General features: G+C 38.9%; 1 protein-coding gene across 8 annotated transcripts in view; it reads left to right on the forward strand.

The window, feature by feature from the left end:
• Window positions 1-23,600, forward strand: part of IREB2 (iron responsive element binding protein 2) — a 26,499-nt gene continuing 2,899 nt past the window's right edge. For 2 of the 8 annotated variants that reach the window (XR_008468602.1, XR_008468603.1), the window contains exons 1-22: window positions 2-109; window positions 1,389-1,478; window positions 4,722-4,887; window positions 6,102-6,239; window positions 8,257-8,478; window positions 10,164-10,233; window positions 11,470-11,653; window positions 12,194-12,333; window positions 13,178-13,349; window positions 14,690-14,790; window positions 15,254-15,370; window positions 16,464-16,623; window positions 17,482-17,617; window positions 18,158-18,242; window positions 18,842-18,998; window positions 19,269-19,393; window positions 19,680-19,784; window positions 20,042-20,184; window positions 21,341-21,488; window positions 21,576-21,698; window positions 22,339-22,524; window positions 23,154-23,502. Coding sequence is in view for 2 of the 8 variants with exons in the window: in XM_054215530.1 (XP_054071505.1) it covers window positions 91-109; window positions 1,389-1,478; window positions 4,722-4,887; window positions 6,102-6,239; window positions 8,257-8,478; window positions 10,164-10,233; window positions 11,470-11,653; window positions 12,194-12,333; window positions 13,178-13,349; window positions 14,690-14,790; window positions 15,254-15,370; window positions 16,464-16,623; window positions 17,482-17,617; window positions 18,158-18,242; window positions 18,842-18,998; window positions 19,269-19,393; window positions 19,680-19,784; window positions 20,042-20,184; window positions 21,341-21,488; window positions 21,576-21,698; window positions 22,339-22,524; window positions 23,154-23,264 (2,898 nt within the window). In the remaining 6 variants the exon portion in view is untranslated. Of the gene's footprint in view, window positions 110-422; window positions 552-1,388; window positions 1,479-2,744; window positions 2,795-4,721; window positions 4,888-6,101; window positions 6,240-8,256; window positions 8,479-10,163; window positions 10,234-11,076; window positions 11,193-11,469; window positions 11,654-12,193; window positions 12,334-13,177; window positions 13,350-14,080; window positions 14,120-14,689; window positions 14,791-15,253; window positions 15,371-16,028; window positions 16,169-16,463; window positions 16,624-17,481; window positions 17,618-18,157; window positions 18,243-18,841; window positions 18,999-19,268; window positions 19,394-19,679; window positions 19,785-20,041; window positions 20,185-21,340; window positions 21,489-21,575; window positions 21,699-22,338; window positions 22,525-23,153; window positions 23,564-23,600 lie in introns of those variants that run through there. The other 6 variants (XR_008468605.1, XM_054215530.1, XR_008468604.1 and 3 more) reach the window with 6 other exon arrangements.

Raw genomic sequence — 23,600 nt, forward strand, 5'->3', positions numbered from 1 at the left:
AGTCTCGCGAGAGCTGGGGGCCGCCCCGCCCGGGCCCGCTCCCCCCCGACCCCCGCTCCCCTCCCCTCAGAGCTAATATGGTCGCCAGCGATGGACCCTGTCAGGCCAGGTCAGTGGGAGCGGGGTCGCCGCCGCCCTCAGGGGACCCCCGGCGGCCTTGAACTATCGCCTCGCCCCTTCCCCCTCCTCCGCGCCGGCCGGCGGCGGAGCAGCGCGGCCCCCGCCGGTGTGAGACGATTCGCCTCTCTCTTTGTGCGGGAGCGCGGCCCCGGGCCTGCGGCGGGCGGGACCGGGGCGGACACCACCACCCCCCTGCTGCTCCGGGGCAGCCGGGCCCGTTACCGCCCCCGGCGGCCGCTGCCCCCGCGGCGGGAGGCGCTTTGTTGTCCGGGGCCGGCGGCTGGCCGCGGCGGTACGCCCGTCCCGCCGGGCCTCCCGTTATTCCCGACGACCATTTTTGTGCCTCGTTCTGTTCCCTCCGCCGCAAACGCTGCGGCGAGAGAGGGATGCGGTGCCCATAACGTTGCCTGCTCGTAGGGCCGAGGCCTAAGGTCGGCTTAATTTGGGGGGGTCACGCTAAATTATTTAGATGTTCAAGTGACGCAGTTGTTGTTAGCTGTTGGTGGTGCAGCGTTTGCTTTCCAATGAAAGTATAACTGTAGTGTATTAAGATCAAAGCAAACGGCAAACAAAGGGTGTTCTGCTGCAGATCCAGCGTTTGGTGTTTGTGCTTACAAGGAGCAGCTCGGTGATGTCAGAACTAACACCATTTTCCCCGCTGTTTGTGTTTTAGGCTTTCTCCTTAAACGTTCAGTATCTGAAATTCTTTAGGCCTGAGGGATTATATCACTGGCCCTGTCCCTTTAGTTTGTTAGCAATTGCATTAAAACGTTTTTATGAACCACTGCTTCTCAAGAAGTTATTTATTCTCTGCACCTAATAGCTGTTATGAGGTTTATTTTTGTCTCTTGTTTGCTTGTCATTAGTCAAGGCATTTAATGCTTTATGTTTTCTGCTATATTAAGACCTGTATCTCTTATCTGAGTTGGTGAGGTGCATTTATCCTGTTTTGTAGATGGTAAACTCAGACAATAAAGGTCAAATGTATTCAGGCGTGTGACTATGCTGATTACTTGCATGACCTGTATATACCTGGTATTACAGATACTTTTAAAATTCATCTTAGTCACGCATCTACATCATTAGGTGTCTCAATCCATTTAGAAACCTTTCCATATTATGATGTACTTACAGTCCTAGAGGAACATTATTTTTGGCAAAATCAGAAATAAAAAGCTCTTCTTATGAGTCCTCTATCAGACTCAAACTTTCCATTCTTTTATAGCTGTAACTGGTTTTGTTTGTTTTGGTTTGTTTTTTTCCCCCAGGAAGCCCTTACCAGCCGGTAATTGAAGCATTAGGAAACTATCCGCAAAAGAAGTTCTACAATGTCTCAAAGCTTGGAGGCGCCAAGTATGGTAATGATACTTTTTAGTTGTTTGCAATTACGATGGTACCAGCAGTAAACATGCACCACTTAATGCTGGCAAATGTGAGGAGATGCAGTCGTGAATACTTCAATTCTTAATAGGTATATTTGAAGGCTTATAATTTTCCAATCTGTTACTGCTTTATGAAGTTGGTAGGGGGTAATACTTCATGTAGCTTTTTTTCAGTAAGGGGGAAAGTATCGGTGTTGCTGGAGTTTTCAGCAAAACTCTAAATCACAATAATTTTTCTTTTGGAAAAAATGAAGTGACAGAGAACCTCTATGTAGTATTTAAACAATAAATACAGTTGTTACTGTAATTTTCTACTACTTCTCGGTGTTCTAGTTTCACCTTACCGGCAACTTCATATAGTAGGTATCTGTGTTTACTAGAATATAGCTTCTGTTGCAATTGCTGCAGAAAGGTGAGGTTTTGTGGTGTCCAAACAATTGCTTAATCTCAGCATGTCATTAGTGTGTAATATAACACTAAGTGGTATGTGCCAAAAAGACTTTTATTGGGTCTCTGTGTTTGGGTGCCTTTTAAAAAATAAAAAGTATGTGCACTTGTGATGGGCGAGGGGGGTTACATGCAGATGGAGAGAGCTATAGATCAGTGTCAGCTGGAATAGGCTTTACTCTTGCAGATAATCGAAACATACTTTCATTATTCTCTCCCTTTGCTTTCATGTTAAACTAAAATACTTACCTGAGGTACATATTAAAGGTATCTGGGATTATATTTTTTTTCAGTTTTGCTGTTTGTAAAGTCTGTATTACTCTCCTATATTCACAGAATTCATGATGTGTTTCTTAACTAAAAAATTACCAGTGGATATTTCATTTTAAACCCGTATTTGGCCACAGAAATTATTTCCCTATTGTTTGAAGCGAAGAGAGAGGGGAGCTAGTGCACAGTGGCTGATGAAACTTTTGTGCAACAGCTGTCTGCTCTTGCAGATTTCTACAACTTGTAATAATGAAGTTAATCTTTCAGATAAGCACGTACGAAGGAGGTAGAATGCTTCTGTTTGTGGCTTTGTCCAGGAAGAAGCAGTAGTGTGGCAGAAACAAAACCAGTCAGTTCTACAGCAGTTTTTTGAAAAGCCTCATGACAGGAGTGGAAATATAAACAGAAGATACTACTTTCTGCTAAGATGTGCCATAAAGCTTGGAGCAACAGCGGATATTCCTGAAGATATTTGGAGAAGGAGTCTAAATAGATTTGACTAAGCGTGTCTTTGTCTTCTAATAGAAACTTCTGTGCAGAAGTTGGAAGCCTCATATTAACTACGTATTAGCAAGGTATTAAGTAAAATTTAGGCACGGTGTGGGACAGCACTGGTAGCGTATCCAGCATCTGGAGTTGCTCATTCCATTTGTTCCTACAACATTAATTTGGGGTTTTACCTGTTTGCCCTCTGCCTTGGTGCTTCTGACTAGAATCTGACAATAAGTGCCTGTTTAAGTTAATCAGATTATGAATATAAATGTTAATTGATTTATTTGCCAGTTTGCTGGGGGGAATCTGATTTTCTAGTGTTTAAAATAGTATTCAGTTATGGGGAAAATGGTAGCTAGAAAGAGCAGAGGGGGCGTCTGGAGATCTAGTCCAGCCTCTTGCTGGGACTAGAGTTAACTTGAAGAGCTGTTCTTGATTGAGCTCTGCAAATCTGTGAGGGTGGAGGTTCCGCCACCTCTCTTGATCTTGTGCTTAACCGCCCTCCCTGTGAACTTCTTTTTCCTTCTATCCTGTCACAGTTGTTCTTTCCTGCACCTTGTGACTTTTTTTTTGTCCTTTCACTGTGCACTTCTCAGAAGCCAGGCCTCACCTTCTGTGCAGTTCCCATTAGGTTGTGGGCAACTACAGGTAGCTTGCTTGGCTTTTTCTTCTCAGGGTGAGTGGAGCCAGGTCTCCCAACTGCTCCTGTGTGGCAGATGCAGCAGCCCTGTAACCATCTTGGAAGGCCTCTCGCTGGATGTGATACCATTTCTTGAGATCTGCTGTATCCTGGGAGGCCCAAACTACACACAATATTGCAGATGTGAGCTTGCGAGTGCCTAATAGAGAGTAGGTCTTGCTTGTCCATAGTTGATGGCTGCCAAGCAGCCCATTGGACACTCAGATTTATCATTGTAAGGATGCACTCCCTATTATTTGTAATCCACAAAAAAGCAAAACAGTTTCTTCTGGTAACTTGACTTTTAAATAAAGTGAGTGGTGGCATTACAGCTGATCAGACACGTTTTTGGTGACGTTCTGATATTATTTTGGGTGATTTGTCTAATTAGACAGCAATGGATAATATCTGAGAAAGACACACAATGAGAACAGAATCAGCAAATCCTATATTAATAGTTTGTGGACAAACTTATGGATTAGGTCAAGAACACCAAATCTTACCTCTTTTTGTTAAAGCCTGAACTTAATTGATTCACCCTCTTCTTCCAACTTACTTTTTTAATATTTCTTACTGTTCTCATAGAGTCATTTGCCTGCTTGAATGGTGCTGAAAATAATGGGGTTTGGGGAGAAATGTGAATTAATGTTGATGTTTTTGTTTGCAGGTAGTAGTGACGTCTGTTGCTTTTTTCTCCTCCCACGTTTTACATTCTCACTTCCAGTTTCCTAAATTTTCTTGTGCCAGAAAGTTGCTTCTAGTCAATACCTTAATCCAGATCAGTAACAAACGAACTAAAGTTGTATTTAGGGAAATGTCATTCTTCTTTATAGTTAATGAAATGTGTTTAATTTTAGGGCACATGGCAGAATAGTTTCTGGTCTGACATTGGATGCTTTTGGCTTGATATCTCCAGTAATGAAATCGTGAAATTTACAGTTAATTTTTTAATATTCTAATTGTTGTTGCTTTTTTACCCACTGTGATCAGTAAACTCAGCTCTAGATTCCTTGCATCTCCCTCCTGCCAGCCTAGCATACCTTCTTAAATGTCACAGTCATAACACAGTGCGGTCAAGCTATTGGTATCTTCTGTTCAAATCCCATATGATAATTCATCTTCTGCAGTGTATACATTTTGCAACTTGCTGTTCCATATTGTGTAATAACGATCTTTCCAAAGGCAACTGGAAAAGCAGGCTCCTGTAGCTCTCATCCCTCCAATCCCTAGCAAAGTCGAATTTGTTAGAATTGCGAGATTGTAATTTTTTTAAAAACTTCATAAGTTGAAAGTGTTGTACTAATTAAGTCAGTTACTTTGCTTTACCCTAGATACTCTGCCTTATTCCATACGAGTGTTGTTTGAATCCAGCATCCGTAACTGCGATGGATTCTTAGTGAAAGAAACAGATGCTATGAACATCTTAGACTGGAAAACAAAACAGAATAATGTTGAAGTGCCCTTCTGTCCTGCCAGAGTTGTTCTTCAAGACTTCACGTAAGTGTGTGTGTGCACACGTGCCGAAAACTCTGAAATAATCTGTGTAAACTCACTGAGTTGTATGTACAGTTCTTTGGCTTGAAAATAAGTAGCACCTAGCCTTTTGATACTGACGTATCTCTCTTTCTTAGTAGAAACCTGTGCACTGCTTTTGCTGTCCATTAGATTCCTTGTGATAATTACATGTGATGCTGGGGTAGGAATTGTTCCATGGGATACCCTGGTTTTAGTGCAGGCTGGCGAGGCTGTAGCTGTTGGCCTACAAGGAACACTTTACAGGCCAAGAGCCAAAACACAAATGGAAGTGGTGACATTTTGGCTGTAGCCAGATGGCTGACAGTTCATTGAAATATGTAGAATTCTTACTTGAGATAACTGAAGATTAAATATTGCCTACTCCACAAGTATATGTAATCCAATTGAATCCATAAATAATACATATATTTAAAAGAAGTCTCTTAGGATATTGACTTTCTTTGTGATTTGAGCATGGCATAGCTAAAAGGGCAGTCCTTCTCCAATTTGCAAATACTAAATTTAGACTGTTGTGCTGACTCATTAACTATATATTTATCAATAAGTGAGATAATTAAAAAAGGAATTGTGATAATAATAAAAATGAGGTAACTTCTGCTTAGAAAACTAGGTCAGGAAGATTTATATAGTACTGTGTTAGATAAACATTGTCCTCATCTCAGTTTTGTACCTCAGGCACACTTGTCTATGGAATAGCAACAAGAATGTTTTTGTAAAACACCATGAGCTTCAAAAATGGCTGGCTCTGTGAGAAGAGTAATAATACATGCTGAGGTGTTCAAATGTGTAGCACGAGCATTGTTTGCATAGCAAGGTTCTATCGTAAAGATAAAAAGTACCTCCAAATGAGTTTTGTTGTAAAGTACCATCACACTTCAGAAGCATAGCAAGACAAAAGAGAAATTAATTCTCCTCTTCAAGACATTTCTATGTTCTTGTTTAGTCTGTTATCTTCAGGCATGCTGTTGCTTGTTGTGAATGAGTACCAACTCCGTTAACTTTCAAAAATGTTTCAAGCTCTTTAAAATTTAGAGAATAGAATAGTAGGGGTTTATTATCTGAACTAGAACTTAGGTAGATCTAGACTTAAATAAAGTTAAAATTAAAAAGACGCTTGTATATTTAGTGAGTTAATGTCCCATGCTGTTGCACTATTTTGTTTTTCTGTCTGTTAGGGGAATTCCGGCAATGGTGGATTTTGCTGCCATGAGGGAAGCCGTGAGAAATGCTGGAGGAGATCCCGTGAAAGTCAATCCTGCCTGCCCAACTGATCTTACTGTTGACCATTCTCTGCAGATTGATTTCAGCAAATGGTAACGTACCTCACTTTTTTAATGAACCGTATGTTTTTTCTGATACTGAAGTACGGATTACTCTGGTCTTGTGACTCTCTCATCAAATCATTTATCACGTGTGGATCCCTGAAACTACACCTGATGGTATCTGAAAGAGGGCTGAATAAAAATGCATAAAATAATACTCTTGGAGGGGAGAAGGAATGGTTATGAGGGGTTATGGATAAGGCTGACTGACAACCTGAATTCTGGGCAAGAGATTGCTGAAATAACTGGATTTGTCGTGGTTTCCAGAAAATAATGTGTCTTGAGAGAATGAGGCAGAGGGAGTTTGTAATTTCGCTTTGCCCTGTTCTTCCTGTTGATGTTAAACACAACTTTTTTTTTTTTTTAAATGTAGCTGCCTTGTCACAGCTCCAGAGAAACGGCTTGCAATCCTACTGGTCATACTGAAAGACTGTCATTTCAGCCCACAGTTTAGGACTGATTTTTTTTATATTTCTTTTTTATGGGCCTGGATTTTACAACAGATTGAAAAAGGCTGCATGTATTTGCAGAGAGAGAAGTGTAATTGTAGGAGTCTGGAAAAGTATTGGAACTGGAAAACTAACAGCGTGGTTTTCCTTTTCTGACAGGCAGTAATGTAATGAAAACAGCCTGGGGCTGCATTTTGCTAGAAACATAATACTACAGAAGAGGAAAAAGCTTGCATTTTATTCAGTGTTTGCTGAAGTAAACGCTAAGTAAATAATGCAGTTCCCCCTCTACGTTCTACCCTGCCCCCTCCATCATGGAGCCTTTCAAACTCATGCATAATTCTGTAAATTACTCTTTGGGAATTTTAAAAGTTCATGGGGAAGAAAAGCCTGTGGTCAAATGGACATGGGTGTATGAGTCATTTCTGTAGATGTTCCAAATACATATAGGATTTCAGTTTGGTTAGAATAGTGAAGAGGAAGAAGCCACAAATCATGTGTGGTGTTGCGTATGTGTTGTTGCGGTCCTGTGGTCTGTCCGTTCTTGTGTCTGGAGGGACAGCTGATTCGATTGCAATTAGGCTAGCCTAAAATTATCAGAAAGACCAAGTGTTGGCAAGAGGTCTCAACATGCTGCTTTGTAATGATAAATCCGGCTGCTGGAGTCTTGCTTTTAGAAAGCTCACAGGATCTCAGCAGCTGCTGCCCTGTGATAAAAACCATTTGCTTACAGGATGGTTTGTGCTGCTTTTATACAGCTTCCACCTCCTGCTGATCAGGGGCTGGTGGGCTAAGTTGGGATTTAGACAGGGTATCCTCTGAGGCCAGGCAATATCCTGCAATTTGATAACTATCTTTTCTGTGTTACTAAAGCAGAAGAAAGGAGTGGTTTTTAATTAGGAATCCATGATTTGGTAGATACTGAGAGGTTAAGAGTCATTCACTTTTCGCAGAAGATTTTTTGCTCTCATGTGAAGACTGCATATTGTACAAATAGAAGGTTGTGTACAATATGGACTTTTTTAAAAAAACAAACAACACTTTCCTGTCTTACTTCTGACTATGTAAAATTTATCTGAGCCTTTGAGAATTTGTATAAAAAGCCTAATTAAATAATAAAGTTATGTTTCTTGCCTTGAGAAAGCTCTGTCTGTAATCATTCCTCTGTGGATTTAACAGAACATGTACAGCACTGTCTTAAAAAAAGAAACATGTTCAGCAAGTCCAGCACTTGAATGAGGCTCTACCCACACCTTCAAAGTTTTGAACCCTGAGTTTAGCCTTTGCAACATTGTTTATAAAGATTTCTGGTCTGTTGTGAACAAATTGTTTATCTGGTGTTTATCTTTCAGACAATCCAGTTCTCTTCATTTACCTACTGCGACATTACATTACTTAACTAAGTTATCCAGTGGTAGTTTACTAGGGTTGTAGTAAAATAACTTTTTTTTTTTCAGATAATATTTTATAATCTGTTGAAGGGATTGCAAAGAAACAGAGGAGGAGAAAAAAGAGCAAAATTCCTAATGTCTAAATTATTGTTCTATTTAATGTTACAGTGCAATACAGAATGCTCCAAATCCTGGAGGTGGTGATTCACAGAAGCCGATGGCAAAGCTTTCTCCACTGAAAGCGCAGCCTCGGAAGCTGCCTTGCAGGGGCCAGACTGGCTGCAAGGGGCCCTGTAGCGCCGGAGATTCGAGTCGCAACTCAGGACAATTTTCTGCGCAGATTGAGAACACACCTCTCCTCTGTCCTTTCCATCTTCAGCCGGTGCCTGAGTATGAAAGCTTCCTTTTTTTAATTATCTGCACCCTTCTGTGTTGTTAAGCACTGCCTATAGATACATGATTATTTATTTTTTTCCTAACATCCTTCTGTATTCTTCTCCATATGTGCCATAGACAGGTTTCAGCATCTAGAAGAAGGTCTGATGTAGCAGATTTGAATTAGTCTATGATAATTTTCTTTTACACGAAGGGCTTTACTAAACAGTGCAAATGGCCAACTGGGTGACTCATGGCTGTGAATTTTAAATTAAATTTTGAGACCTCCCTCATTTCTTTACAAGGACAACAAAGCATAGGAGTAATCCTGTGTATGTTACAAAGTAAACTTCAATGAATAAATCAATGAAGCACTGATTTATTTCTAAAAGTAAATTCTAGTTTTTCTGTGAGAACTTTTCAAAAGTCTCTGTCTTTTAAAGAAGAACTAAGAACTAGCCTGTACATCATCCCCCAGCGTCCATGGAATCTCACAGTCCATCTGTCATTGAGTTGAAATTCAATGAATATCCTGCCTGTGTGTAATGGCCTGGGGGAACCTCATCTATCTGCCTCTTCCAGATTTTCAATATTATTAACCGATCACTGCATACCATTCCATCTATGACAATTACATGGTATCATCCTTCTCTTTCAGCTGCCACCTCTTTTGTCTGGTAGACTGTTCGGATCCCTATCTTCCTGTGCTGGACAGGTGTAGACTTTAAAAGCTGATCAAATCTGTATCCCACAGTGGCATGATATGCTAATTGTCCTGGTGATTTTATAGATATGCAAATATTCCTGCTCAGTAGAGGCATAGGAATGCAGAATTAGTGATGGTTTCAGCAATATTCTGAATATTCTGGCAGCAAAACAGCAGTGGTATTTATTAAGCTGCAGTGTGAATGATGACTGTCCCTCGGGGCTTTGCAAAGCAGTGTAGCCACTAACCTTCTGATGCTGCAGAGAAGAAAGGGAAGGGTCATGATGTAAAATACACCTCTAGAAAATTGAGGATGGACTTCCTTCCTGATACAAAGCAAGTGTGTTCCCTTCCTTGTCCACCTTCGCAAAGCAGAGGTTATTAATCTTAAATTGTGGATTACTCCTTTTTAATGAGTATCAGTATCTTATGAAAATAACACTTACTAAGAAAAGATGGTTCGTATTCTAAGACTGTACTGATGAATACTTGTGAAGAAAATAATCGTGTCTTGGAGGGAAAAAATACAGAAATGGAGGGTGGTTACAATCACCCTGATGTTCTACTCAGTTGCCGAAGGGCTAGTACTGAACAGAGAGGGTGTTTTTACCTGAACTAGTGAACATTGTGGTTCTTTACTATATCGAATCTTGAGGTGTGCAACCTAATGATTAGGGGAGGAAAAAAAGCTTCTGTGTATTACAGTACATGTTTGGATTAGATATCTTAAAATGAGTATTTTTGAGATCAAATGCTTTATGCAAACTATGCCTAGAATAACTATGTTCTCAAGCACAGCACAGATGAAATCAGTTATTTTTCACTGTTTACAGAAAGCTTGCTGCAAGGGGGGAATTATCTTTGTTCTAACAAACCACTTCAAATTGTGCTGCAGGCTTAAATGAGTCTTTCATCAAACAACCAAAATAACAACTTTTTCTTCTGTAATTTGAAATAAACTATGACAGTGCTTGTAAACTTGCTATCTTCCTAGGCCTGAGACAGTATTGAAAAATCAAGAGTTGGAATTTGGCAGAAATAGAGAGAGGCTTCAGTTTTTTAAGGTATGTCTGTGTACCTGTGGGCTTTGTATTGTGTTGTGTTTTTATGTCTGTGTACCTGTGGGCTTTGTATTGTGTTGTGGTTTGGTTGTTTTAAGAGCTTGCTCCATTTGTCTGCCAGTTTAGATGACAAATTAAATATAATCATTTGCAAATGTCAGACTCTCAAATCTGAATTTAATGTGGGGACAGAAAATTGGCTGATAACATGGTTTGTGACTTTAAATCTAAAAATTGTTAGGCAACAGAAGCTGTAAACCTAGGTGTTGCTTAAAGGGGAGATAATTTTTTGTAATTCTGACTTGAAAAAGTTCAGAGTGTTTGATTCGGTTCTTGTCAGCATGAAGATAGCGGACAAAGCAGGTATTTATGAAGCATTAGTCTTTTTAATGCTTTTTAATGAGCTCAGTGCCTTAGGTCATGATGCGTTTCTGAATAAAAGGTTTTTATCCATATTTCTATTACAAATCGTACTGAAGTTGTAAGTGTTGAACAGAGGCGGATGTTGGGACATTGCTGCTCTGAAACTAGACAGCAGTACCAGTAAACTCGTTTTTAATGGAAGTCTTGCGTGGTGAATATCAACTTCTGTGTTGTTAGCCAGGCATCTGCGACATCGGTATTTGATCCTCATCCACGTGGTTTAGGAATCTGATGCAATGCTCTAAAAATCTTTTCATGTAGGTAGACTTGGAGGTTTCTTTCTGAGAGTTGTAAATTAGCTTTTACATATTAAAGAGGGGAACTGCCAAGCTGGATCTTGTTACAAGTTTTCATGTTGGCTTTTTTAAATCTAGCATCCCGAGTTTGCATGGTAGCAAGACACTTTTCTAAATTGCATCTTCAGTATCATCACAGAGCATCAAACCTAAACTAAGTTCTGCTATAAATGCAAGTGCTCGGGTTCTGTCACCTAAATAATAGTCTTAGCTGTGCCCGAAATCAGTTGTGTGAACTGGAAGGTAAGATTTATGCAACCCTGCTTTTGACAGGTAGGTATGAATTATTGATTCAGCCTTCAACAGGAGCTGAATGAATGGCTTTGTTGATGATTAAGAATGTACAGAGTCCAAGGGGATCACATACCTCTGTTTGACAAATGAGCAAAAGCCATTTTCGTAAATAGCAAGTCCTGTTTTATTGCATATTAGTTGTGTCTTTTTAGTTATGTTCTAAGAACTGAATATACCTCTGAAAAAATGCACCTTTTTTTTTTTTCTCATTTTGGAAAAATTATAGTGGAGTTCAAAGGTTTTCAAGAATATTTCCGTAATTCCACCTGAGACTGGAATGGCACATCAAGTTAATTTGGAATATTTGTCAAGAGTTGTTTTTGATGTTAAAGATTTCCTATATCCAGATAGCGTGGTTGGCACAGATTCTCATACAACCATGGTAAATGGTTTGGGTATCTTGGGCTGGGGTAAGTATGCTCAGAATAATTTGATAGCACTTTGGAAGGTGTACTAAAGCATTGCTGAGAAATACTCTCTTCCCACTGGATGTTTCTATCTCAAGCATAACAAACTCTGCCTTGAATTATTCTTCAGAATGTTTTTGTCTAAAAATAATCTCAACTAACACTTCTTTCCATTGATAAAATGTTTTTTGTAATTTAAAGAGAAAATAACCAAGACCCAATTGATATTCAAATAACTGTTGTTTGTACATGCAGTATAAAATTTGTATGAAGGTTTCTTTTCTCTTGAACATTTAATTTTAGATATAAAATATTTTCTGGTTGACCGTGAAGTCTGACTTCAGAGGTAGTCTTGCTTGATTTTATTTTTCATGTAAAATATTTAACAGAACTTCTGCATTTATTGCTGTAGCCTTTAGGCTTAATAGGAAGGATTTGATTAGATTAGATTTATCAGATTAGAAGAATATAGATTAGCTACCTCAATGTATTTAGTGTCAGTTACTTAAACTGATGAAAAGCAACCTAATATTCTCCTTCCAGGTGTCGGGGGTATTGAGACAGAAGCAGTCATGCTGGGGATGCCGGTTACTCTCACTTTGCCTGAGGTCGCTGGGTGTGAGCTGACAGGCACGGCCAGCCCACTCGCTACGTCCATAGATATTGTTCTAAGCATTACAAAGGTAAGCGTTTGATGCCTTTTCAAACAAAGGAAAGTTTGTTGCAAGTTTTACCAGTGATGTTTGAGAACTGAATGAAATGGGAGTATTTTTAGTATACCTTCAGTCATGGCAGTGCAGGAAGACACAAATAATCTCTAACTGGTTTTATTTAATAGTCCTCCAGAGTAGTGGTTTTTTTTCTTTTCCCTCTATAGTGGTTAGATTACAGGCCATCTTTCACTAAAAAATAGGTAAAAAACCCCCAAAACTATGTGTGCAGGGTTGGGGGCAGGGGATAGAAGCTGTGTTTTCCGTTTTTCTCCTGCTGACAGCATGTAGGCTGCTTCTCTAGTGCAAAAACTTTTTCTGGATACCCTCGATACCCTTTTTGTTCTGAAATACTCCTGCAAGACACAAGGCCTACCTCTGGTTGCAAGCTGGTAGAACTCAAGAATGTATTTTCGGAAGAGAGGGTTTTGCCAGGGTGGCCTGAACTGTCAGTGTTGTAGTAGCTGCAGAGCTAGTGTCAAAGCATTGACAAGATGCGACTGCTTTGAAAATACATTCTTCTTCCTGGCATGATGCTTTAAGAAGTGTGTATTTGTCCTCAACTAGGAAATCTGAAGACCTCGGTTGCAGGTGGAGCTGTGTTTTATTTTCTGAACTTCCAGTGTAGACTTTTAGAGCCCAGTATGTTAGTGGGACTTGGGGTTTGTTTTTTGGTTGTTTTTTTTGCCAACATGGGCCTTAAGGTTTCAGCTTTTTGTTTTAAATGTTCATGACTGGATAATTGTGAATTGCTGGAACAAATACTGCTTGCATTGTACCTCTTCGCATAACAAATGTTGTGTATTCTTTTAAACAGCAACTTAGGCAAGCCGATGTCGCTGGAAAATTTGTTGAGTTTTTTGGGAGTGGAGTTTCCCAGCTGTCTGTAGCAGACCGAACCACAATAGCAAATATGTGTCCTGAATATGGTGCTATTCTGAGCTTTTTCCCTGTTGATAATGTGACGTTGAAGCACTTAAAGCATACAGGTAAAGATGAAATTAAAATAGTGATTCATTGTAATAGTGTCTTAGATACGATGTGTGGCAGTACATTTTTTTGCTTAAAACTCTGTAGTTCTTAAACGGTGACTTTCTGCAGAGTTCTGACGTGGATTTAGTTTGTAATATTCTTCCATACGGTAACAGGCTGTGTCATAGAATATACTTGGCTACAACTTTTATCCTGTAGAATCTCATGCGCCTGAGTAATACCTACCACAAAAACTGTACTGCACATATCTACTGTTGGCTAGTTTTGTGGGAGGCGTAGTACATGGCATTTGGGTCTGAGTTATTTACCTGCTTTATTGGCTGTAGCCTGTCTGTCTCTGTATCCCCTGTATTTACCTGGGGCTGTGGTTTTTGTATGCACAACACCAGCATGTGGAAAGCTGACTTGCACTTGGGGTTTGTGTCCAGTCTGGTTCATTTGTCTGATACCTGATTTACCAACATCATGTTGTTTTTCAATGTCCAGAGTCCTTGTTTTTGAAAGCATAGGTAAACCGTTAAAAGAAAAGTTTTAACAACACTCTCACTTATATTTTGAAAAGTGTATGGAATATAAATCTTCTTGATATGGAATGAATCTCTTAACCACCTGTAGATTCCCTACAAAATCAAAATCTAAAATGATTACTAGAAATAAGTGAAACTGCAAAACAAATCACAACGGGTTTCTGATTCTTTTCACAATGATTTTTTTTTTTCTTTTGAAGAGTCTTATTTCACTGGCATTTCCAGCTAAGCTGGAGGATGTAAGTTCCTTGTCAAGCTACTGCAAATAGAGAAAGCCACAGGGTAAAAGATGTCAAAAAAAAACTCGTTCACATTAGTAAGCCTTTCTGATGATGAAATCTGTCACTCTCAAATAAGAGTTAAACATTTTTAATTTAATAACAAACATGTTTTGTCTGGTCAGTGCAGAGCAAATGAAACAGCAGCAAGTAATACTGGCTGTTATCAACTAAGCACGTGATCTGTATTAAACAAGTAAATCTTAACAGAGAAAAGCTTTATGAACTTCAGGGACAAATCTGTAAATTTAATTAGAGTTACAGCTGCTGGAGTTGAAACAGCTTATTTTGTTCCTTGATATAAGAAGGGAAGTTAAGCTAATCTAAAAAAAAAAAAATAAATTTAAAAGTACTTTAATTTGTGTGTCATTCCTGAATAGCTCCTGGAGGCTGGGTGATGGAAGTGACTTGAAAAAAGTACTTTGGATGACATGCTTAAACAGTCTTAATTTCTGAGAACTAGGCGGGGGTGTGTGGGTGTATTTATTTTTTTAATGTGACTTTTCTCATGTTTGAAATAACCTTCCTAAGGTTTTGACGAGGCCAAGCTTGAGGTCATGGAAGCATATCTTAAAGCTGTGAAGTTATTTAGAAATGATGAGAGTTCTTCCAGAGAACCTGAGTATTCCCAGGTATGCTCGAAGTGACTTGTTTCTGTGTGTTTGACTCTCATAATAACTAACTAATGCTGATTTAACAATTTTGTCTCTTGCTGTAATTTTAATTGTTTTAATAAAAGTTGTATTTATTAACTCACAATTTTGGGCTGCAGAGTACGTTTGCAAAATATAAAGGGTGTGGTGGAAAGAAGGGAAGTACAATAATGTTCATGGCAACTACCATACTGAATTCCTGTCATTCCTGAGTGATCAGGTAAGTCTTAGGGATGGTACAAAGTTAGGGATAATGTTAAAACACTTCGAATAAGATGAAGAGCCTTTTACAGTGGGCAGTCTTGAAAATGAAAGTCCAGAGTTTTAATGTCTTGGAACATTCAGATTTTAAACCCAAGAGGTCCTGAATGTCTCAAGAGTACATTGAATGGAGTGTTGGGCTGGGGTTGATAATGCATGCTTTTCTGTTTCTTTTCTTTAGGTAGTGCAAATTAGTCTAAGTTCTATAATTCCATATGTCAGTGGCCCCAAGAGGTCCCAAGATCGAGTGGCTGTTAATAACATGAAAAGTGACTTCCAAGCCTGCTTAAATGAAAAGGTTTGTACAACTGATGTACTCTTCAAAAGGTGCTTCCAATAATCTGTGTGAATTAATGTTATGTTAGTTATACCTTGCACACCTGCTGTGAGCCCTCCTTATTACTCTATAATAAACAGCTGATCCAATGATACTCTTTTCTTGCTTGACAAGTATCCCAGGGATAATAGCTGATAAATCATAGGTGTGTTTGTCAGGAACATGAATTTCCAAAAATCCTTAATTTCACAGTTTAGATTGCGAGAGAGGAAAAACTTAAAGTAACAAAAAGCATAAACTTGGGAAACATTTTCTCATTTTCAGAGTTTTTTAAACAGATGCATTTTACTTAATTTCCAAAACAGAATTACCCCAAGAAAAGAAAATTCAGTGTATCTTAAAAGGAGGTGCAGAAGGACTTCCAAGATTCCTAGCTAATCAGTGTTCTGGGTTCTTAGCAAATGATTTTTGCTTGCAACTTAGCTTGACTTCATAGAGGAAGTGTTTTTACTCCGAAGGTGATATTTTTGGTTATGGATACGCATAGGTATCTAAGAACGCAGATAGTACAGGAGTGCATCTTAATTTTTAGTGTTTATCATTAAAGTTGAAGACTGGCAGCAGTATTAGAAACATAGACATTTAGACACACTGTAAAAATTCTTTCTGTTGGTTTTAGTGTTTCTGGCTTGTAATGAGGTGTATAATACGGAGTGATCGGTTGTGCTGGAGAGAGAAATCCTAACTGATCATGGGTCACGGAGTGGCTGAGGTTGAAAGGGACCTCTGGAGGATGACTGAGTGCTGAAGAGCTGGAGGGTGTGATATGTTAATTGACCTAGTCTGCTTTTAGTTATAATCCTCTTCCAATTAAAATCTTGTGTGTGCTTCTATTTTGGAAACAAGTATTGTATAGAATTAGACATGTAGTTGTAAGGGGTTGCTCTTTCATGTATGTGTAGAGGCATGAACTGAGGGCTGCTTTTAAAATCTGGTTAAGGGTTCCTAATGGGACAGCCGCATATTATTTTAAAATGAGGGTTTTACTTGGGCTTGCTGTAATGTCGTACTTTCTGTATTGTGATAACTGCTAACATGTATTTTTGTCATCTAGTCTGGTGTTAAAGGCTTTCAGATTGCAGTTGAGAAACAGAATGACATTGTACCTGTTCAGTATGAAGGAAACGAATACAAGCTATCTCATGGCTGCATTGTCATTGCTGCAGTAATCAGCTGTACAAACAACTGTAATCCATCTGTCATGCTTGCTGCAGGTATGTTGTGATAGTGACAACTAACTTGATCCTAGTGCTCCCGTGTCTACACAGCCTTTACTTTCACTTGTGTAGGTTGTCTGCAATGACCTGATTTAAAGGAAGCTGTAAACTTTTAACCTTAAACTCCTGGTCTGTTCTGGAGGTTATATAATGAAAGTTACTTTTCAATAATACAATCTCAAAATTTGTGTCATAAAGCAATATTAATGATAGTAATTACAAAGTATTTACGTTTGGTAGTATTTGAACAGGTAACCGGTTTTAGGGCTCTCTTCAGGTGGATGCACACAGTGACACAATTGGTGCAGGAGGTGGGCTTTATCTTTGACTCCCTCCTGGATGACAGTAGCTTGAGCTATAGTTAGCTGCAGAGTCTGGAGAGAAAATCTGTGTTGCTGAGCAGTTCTGCACTTTAGCCACTAGTTAAGGAGTACATGCCATACCTTTGCTAGCCGCATGCCGTTTTCCCAGAACGGCTAATCCTCTCTCAGACCTTGCTTGCTTCTTTGGAGGTCCTCTGTGGCCAAGGCAAGCTTCCCTTTGAGGCTGTGCGGCCTTTGTCAGAAGAAGAATAAATGGATTTGCACTGTCAGCTACAACATGGGAAAGAGATTTTTCTTACAGAAAAGAAAATGGCTATCTAAACTACAGGAATGGGAATGAAAACCTGAATGGTATTGTTATGAATTAAGAAACTTTATTCAGGCAAGTAGTTGCTTTAATAATTTAATAAACTGAAGGTCTGCTCATCCTCTGGGGGGGGGGGGTTGTGCTTAATTTAACTAAGGTAGCATCATATAGATGTTCTTTTAAGGGATATACAAAACATAAGCTGTCTTCTTTCTTTCTTGGTAGGACTCCTGGCTAAAAAAGCTGTTGAAGCTGGCCTAGTGGTTAAGCCCTACATCAGAACAAGTTTGTCACCGGGCAGTGGAATGGTTACACATTACCTCAGTTCAAGTGGAGTGTTACCGTACCTCAGTAAGCTTGGGTAAGTTGTGACTCCTACTTCATTTGTCACTCCAGGAAAATAGTACGCAGGGGGCTTATTCAGGTTGATAAATACAGTTGCTGTTCATTTTGGGTTGGCTAGGTTTTAACTTACTAGATTGTCATTTTAACTACTTGCTGACTTAAAGTCGTGTTTTACTCCAGTTTATTCTCACCTTATGATTTACTATATGTAGATATCTACCTCATCTGAGCTCTGTTTTTTCAGTAGCAATCTAGTTAATTGTGCCTTACAAAACAGGATGCTGTGCTCTGTGGGGAATGTTACTGCCTTTGCTTTGCCATTACTTATGGAACTAACATCTTGAGATATTTTGAGTTATCTTGACCAACTACAAAAAAGTTACCTTGTACCTTCCCACTGGCATCAGTGAGATGTAGCGGCTGCTGTTCACTTTCTGAAAAGTCTCATTGTCAAAGGAGAAAAAAAAAAAATCTTCTTAGTGATTCCTAATGAAATAAAAAGCTGTTTTGCTAATGATCATTTCATGTGCTACTTGATTGTTTTTTTCCAATGCAGGTTTGAGATTGTCGGTTATGGGTGTTCAACCTGTGTTGGAAACACTGCCCCCTTGCCAGAAGCCATCAGGAATGCAATAAAGCAGGTAAAGCTCTACAGCTTGTTGAATACAGAAATATAGTTCTCACCCAGCTAAGTGATCAAGAAATATAGTAAAATATACTTTATTGTTGGTTTGGACTTTGCATGACATATCTGCATGTCAGAGGGAGACAATGGTAATTGATTGCTATGTACAGGAAACATAATAAATAGTATTTGTAGCATACAGATATAAATTACAAGATAAATACATAGGATCTCATTTTATGGAAGATGCAATGTGTAGATTTTGTATCATAAATGAAGAGGAGGATTTTAAGAGTTATGTGCTTGAGTGATTTTTAACTAGCAGTGTCTAAACAGCTGCAGTGTTTTTCTCCTGTGAAGCAGAAGAAAAATACAGGAAATAAAAGGCAGGAGAGGAGCACACTGAACTGACTGGGGGACACATCCAGAGGTCAAGAGTGAAAAAGGAGGAGAAGGAGAAAGGGTAGCAGGAGAGAACAAAATGCCTTTAAACTGAAGCGTTAGAATAAACATTTGAAGTGGAGTGCTAAAAGTGAATCCTAGTCAACAAAAAATAGCACAAGCTGTTGAAGTACCACAGAGTCCTAGAAAAATATATCTGAGTCTGCTTTTCAGGGTGAAATAATTGCCTGTGGAGTATTGTCCGGAACAAAGAACTTTGAAGGTCGTCTCTGTGACTGTGTCCGTGCCAACTACCTTGCTTCTCCACCGCTAGTTGTTGCTTACGCTATTGCAGGCACGGTTAGAATAGACTTTGAAACTGAGCCTTTGGGTAAGTATTTCCTCACTTCTTCCATTTCTGCATCTAATGCATATGTAGAAGAGGTTTCTTCACGTGGATTTCAGCATGCATTTCTTTGGAAAAAAGCACGCTTCTATTTGGTGTTGCTCATAGCTAAAGCAAAGCATCCATTTAACTGATGAAATTCTTTGCATATCTGGTACCATCTCTGAAGACTTGAATATGTACGTATTTATATTCTAATATAAAGTCTAATATTTTATTCTTCTAAATTACTGTTCTGTTTAAAATCTTACTCAGGCACTGGCTTTAATGGCAAAAGTATTTACCTACGAGATATTTGGCCCACCCGAAGAGAACTTCACACAGTGGAGGAAGAGTGTGTGATATCATCCATGTTTAAGGAATTGAAAGAAAAAATGGAGGTAAGAATGGTCTTTTGTTCTACATAAGATTGCGTTTCATTGTAGCTTTATAATGTCTTCCAGTGGAATGTGGTTGGTTTGTCAGTTATTTCCATTACTGTAAAGGAGGACTTAAGTGAGAATGATACTTGTATTAAATAGTGATTTTTAAGTAACATCCAATGAGGTAACTCATAGTACGTAAGAGAAATTAAAAGGAAAATCACCAGGAGTCTTTGGTTTCAGAATGTATAAAAGATCATAAACCGATTTGTCTGTTCTTTTTTGTTAATTTTCTCTTTTGTAGAAAGGAAATAAACGATGGAATTCACTGGAAACACCTGAGTCAACTTTATTTCCCTGGGATTTAAAATCTACTTATATCAGATGTCCTTCCTTTTTTGATAAACTTGTAAGTACATTGGACACCAGATTATATGCATTACATTTAAGTAAAGGAATAGCTATTCCAGTAAAGCTTCAATGTTAAAGTAATGAATTTGATTATCACTCATTTTTCAGTCTTTTAAATACTATTTCTATCTCTGGAATGAGTGGAGCCTGTACATTATATGCTGTCCTGTATTACAGATACGTTTTATGTCTCTAAGGATCTTAGAAGAAAAATGTGTTTCTTTTGTTGTTGTTCCCCACCCCTTCCCTTTTTAGGCCAAAGAACCAGTTTCACCACAACCAATTGAAAATGCCCATGTCTTGCTCTATTTGGGAGATTCTGTAACGACAGATCACATATCCCCTGCTGGGAGCATTGCAAGGAGTAGTGCTGCTGCTAAGTATCTGACCAACAAAGGGTAAGGACTTCTCCTATTACACAGCTCTAATGATATCAGAACTGCTTCACGTGCCAAATAACTGGGCAGCACTGTTGCTTTCCTTTATAAATGCCTGTCTGCAACAAGTGGAGATAGTACACAGATAAGCAAAATTGTAACTGTTACTGGCGTTCATAAGTAATCGCTTGTCTTGCAATCCCAGTAATCACCTTTCTTGTGTTCTCTGTCTAAGGCTACAACAAACAGCTGAGACATGCTCTTAAAGAACTCATTCTCATAGCTGTTGCTACAGTAATATCTGCTGCCAAATGCATGCCAAAGCAGAAATAATGTACTGATTTACAAATCAGGTGACTGATGTTCTGTTAATGTGAGGTTAGTCACCGTTACTGTCATCGGCCTCAAGAAAGGCCATGAGAAAGATGCGCAGAACAGATCAGAAGCTTTAGAAACGTACAGAGTTTAAAAAATGAAGGCCAGTTTTATAAATAGATGTGAGTGATGCTGTGACTTACCTCTGCATCAGCGAGCATCCTGCAGTGTCACTGCTCCTGAAATCCTAAAAAGACGCAGAATGCAGTGCAGTGCTGAGCTAGTCAGGGTCACACCTCTGCTGAGGGTTTTGGAAATTATATTGTTGGGTTGTATTGCAAAGGTGTGTTATTACAGTATCAGTGAAGCACAACAAAATAATAGCCTGTGGTGTGGACTCTTCTTTCTAATGAAAGTCTGAATGAGTAGTATTACAAGAAAAAGAGAATTAATGGGCCTTTAATCCCAGGATGGTTGTTTGATTTACGAGTAAAACTCTTGTTTTGGTACAACGCTTGTCAATAAATATGCTGGTGGAGGTAAGAGGATTAGTAAACAGGCTTGTTTTCTGGAACAGTCTCCCCATAATTCTTCTGTAAGTACCATACTACTCATAGCACTTCATTATGAAGTCATAGAAAACAAATTTAAAATGGCAGTTTTCCTCATGAATAATCTAGCAATTATTTACACATTTTGTTCGTAATTTATAATAATTATATTTGTTGGGTGAGTAGTTCTTTACATCTTGCACTGAAAACTTAGAGATGCTGCAATAATTAGCATAAAAATCATAATATTGTTTTAAACAAGATAGTCTTAAAAAATACTGATTCCCTTTTAAATATGCTTTTAATTCTAGACTCACACCTCGTGAATTCAACTCTTACGGAGCTCGAAGAGGTAACGATGCTGTGATGACAAGAGGTACCTTTGCAAATATCAAGCTTCTGAATAAGTTCATAGGAAAACCAGCTCCTAAAACAATTCACTTCCCATCAGGACAAACGGTAAAATATATTTGTTTGTGTAGCTGCTCTGAAATTGTGATACAGCTTTAGAACTTGCTCAGACTATTTCACTTTGTTATTCCACAGCTAGACGTGTTTGAAGCAGCGGAGTTGTACCAGAAAGAAGGCATCCCTGTAATTATTCTAGCAGGAAAGAAGTATGGACTGGGTAGCTCAAGAGACTGGGCTGCAAAAGGGCCTTTTTTACTGGTACTGTTGGTTTGTTTGGGTTTGGGGGCGTGGTTTTGGTTTTTTCTGGTAAAACGTGTTGTTTAGTTTTAGGCATGAATGTGTTTAGAAACTGTCCTTAGTCTTAAATTTCCACTCAATAATTTCTTTGCTAGAACCTTCATAGAATAGAATCACTAGTCAGGATAAATCTGAATTTCCTAAGTATGTAATTTACCGTCTTGGACTCCAGACTTTTAGGTGAATTAGACATTTATCTAGTGCTGACTTCTGTTTGGTCTCTGTGGGGTATTAAATATCTAGCTATTGGAGACTTAATTTCCACTAATATTCAGCATGTATTCTGAGTCAGGCAGTTACTCATGTGGCGTAATGGAAGCAATTACATTCAGCCTGGCATTTCCTGCCTGCTAACTGCAGCATGGTCACTGTCTGTTATACAGCTCCCTTTCATGCTGGATGGGCCCTGCTCTGGCTCATTGACTGTCCTCTAGCTGTAAAGCGAAAAGGCTCTACCTACTTACAGGACTCTACAAAGCACACTCTCTTTACTCTTCAGTTTGAATTGCAAGATTTTTGGACATAATGTGTATTTGAAGCTTACTTTTGCATTTCACTGTGACTACTGTACTGAAATATAAAATCATTTGTATTTTTGCAGGGCGTGAAAGCTGTCCTAGCTGAAAGCTATGAGAAGGTTCATAAAAGTCAGTTGATTGGAATTGGCATAGCTCCACTTCAGTTTCTTCCTGGGGAAAATCCAAGTACTTTGGGTCTCACTGGCAGAGAGCAATTTTCTATATTGTTCCCTCCAGAGCTGTCGCCCGGAATGACTTTGGATATTAAGGTATCTTTGCAATATTTTCTTTAATTTCTCTGCTGAATGTGATAGTGATTGAAAGCACAGAAAAGAAAGTTAATCCTGATGAATGAAAGCAGGAAAAACCAAAACTTCATTCTCTTTGAAAGTAAGCTTATAGTCTTGCCCAAAGTTTGTCATGGCTACTGAAGTTTCCCAAAGTACAGATCTATGCAACTTATTATGCAACCTGAAATTCTTGATTGTTCTTTTGGGCATTGTTTTCCCCCACATGGGCACTGTATTAGGGGAGAATTGTGTCTCATCTCTCATTCAGGCCCTTTTAAAGACAAGGGTGCAACTATTTGAGAGAAGCTTCAGCTTCCCATTCTGTGTGAAGGAACCGTACACCCAAAATACTTTCTGCCATCTTAGGGAAATAGCGTTTTCTTTGTTATCGATAGGTACGTAGCACGTTCCCAGACGGATCTAAACTGTGCAGTACAATAAGCCTTTATTCTGTTCCCAGCAGTGTCTCGGCTCTGTGGTGGCAGATAAGCAGGTTGAATTTGCTTGTATTCAGCAAAGCTTGGGGTTAGAATCTTAACTGAGAATAAGCAAGGGGAAGTGAAAGCAAAACTCTTAATTGGTCTCTCTTTCTTGCTTTTGTTTTGAAGACAAGCACTGGAAAAGTATTCAGCGTGATTGCCTTGTTTGAAAACGATATGGAGATAACTTTATACAAATATGGTGGAAGTCTAAACTTTGTGGCTCGAAGATTCTTATAGTAGCTACTGACTCTATGGGTACCTTGCATAACTGGTAATTCTGAAAATGCCTTGTGTGAACCCAGGAATCTGTACTGTGGAACTGCAAACAGTCCTAGTGTGCTCAAAGTTACTTCGTCCATGGATGTAAAAGATTGTGAATCATTGTAACTGCAACAAGATCCTTCCTGATTTTAAATAATATTCTAATGGTGCTATTAAACATTGCTAAAGTCAACGTGTATTGTGGCAGAGAGCTGTAAGTATGGAGGGGATGTTTTATCAGACCATTTTGTAAATAAACTATGCGAAATCTGAAACTGATTGTGCTGAAGATTATTATGTAAGAAGATTTTT

Source organism: Rissa tridactyla, chromosome 9 (assembly GCF_028500815.1).
Source record: "Rissa tridactyla isolate bRisTri1 chromosome 9, bRisTri1.patW.cur.20221130, whole genome shotgun sequence".
Lineage (NCBI taxonomy): Eukaryota > Metazoa > Chordata > Aves > Charadriiformes > Laridae > Rissa > Rissa tridactyla.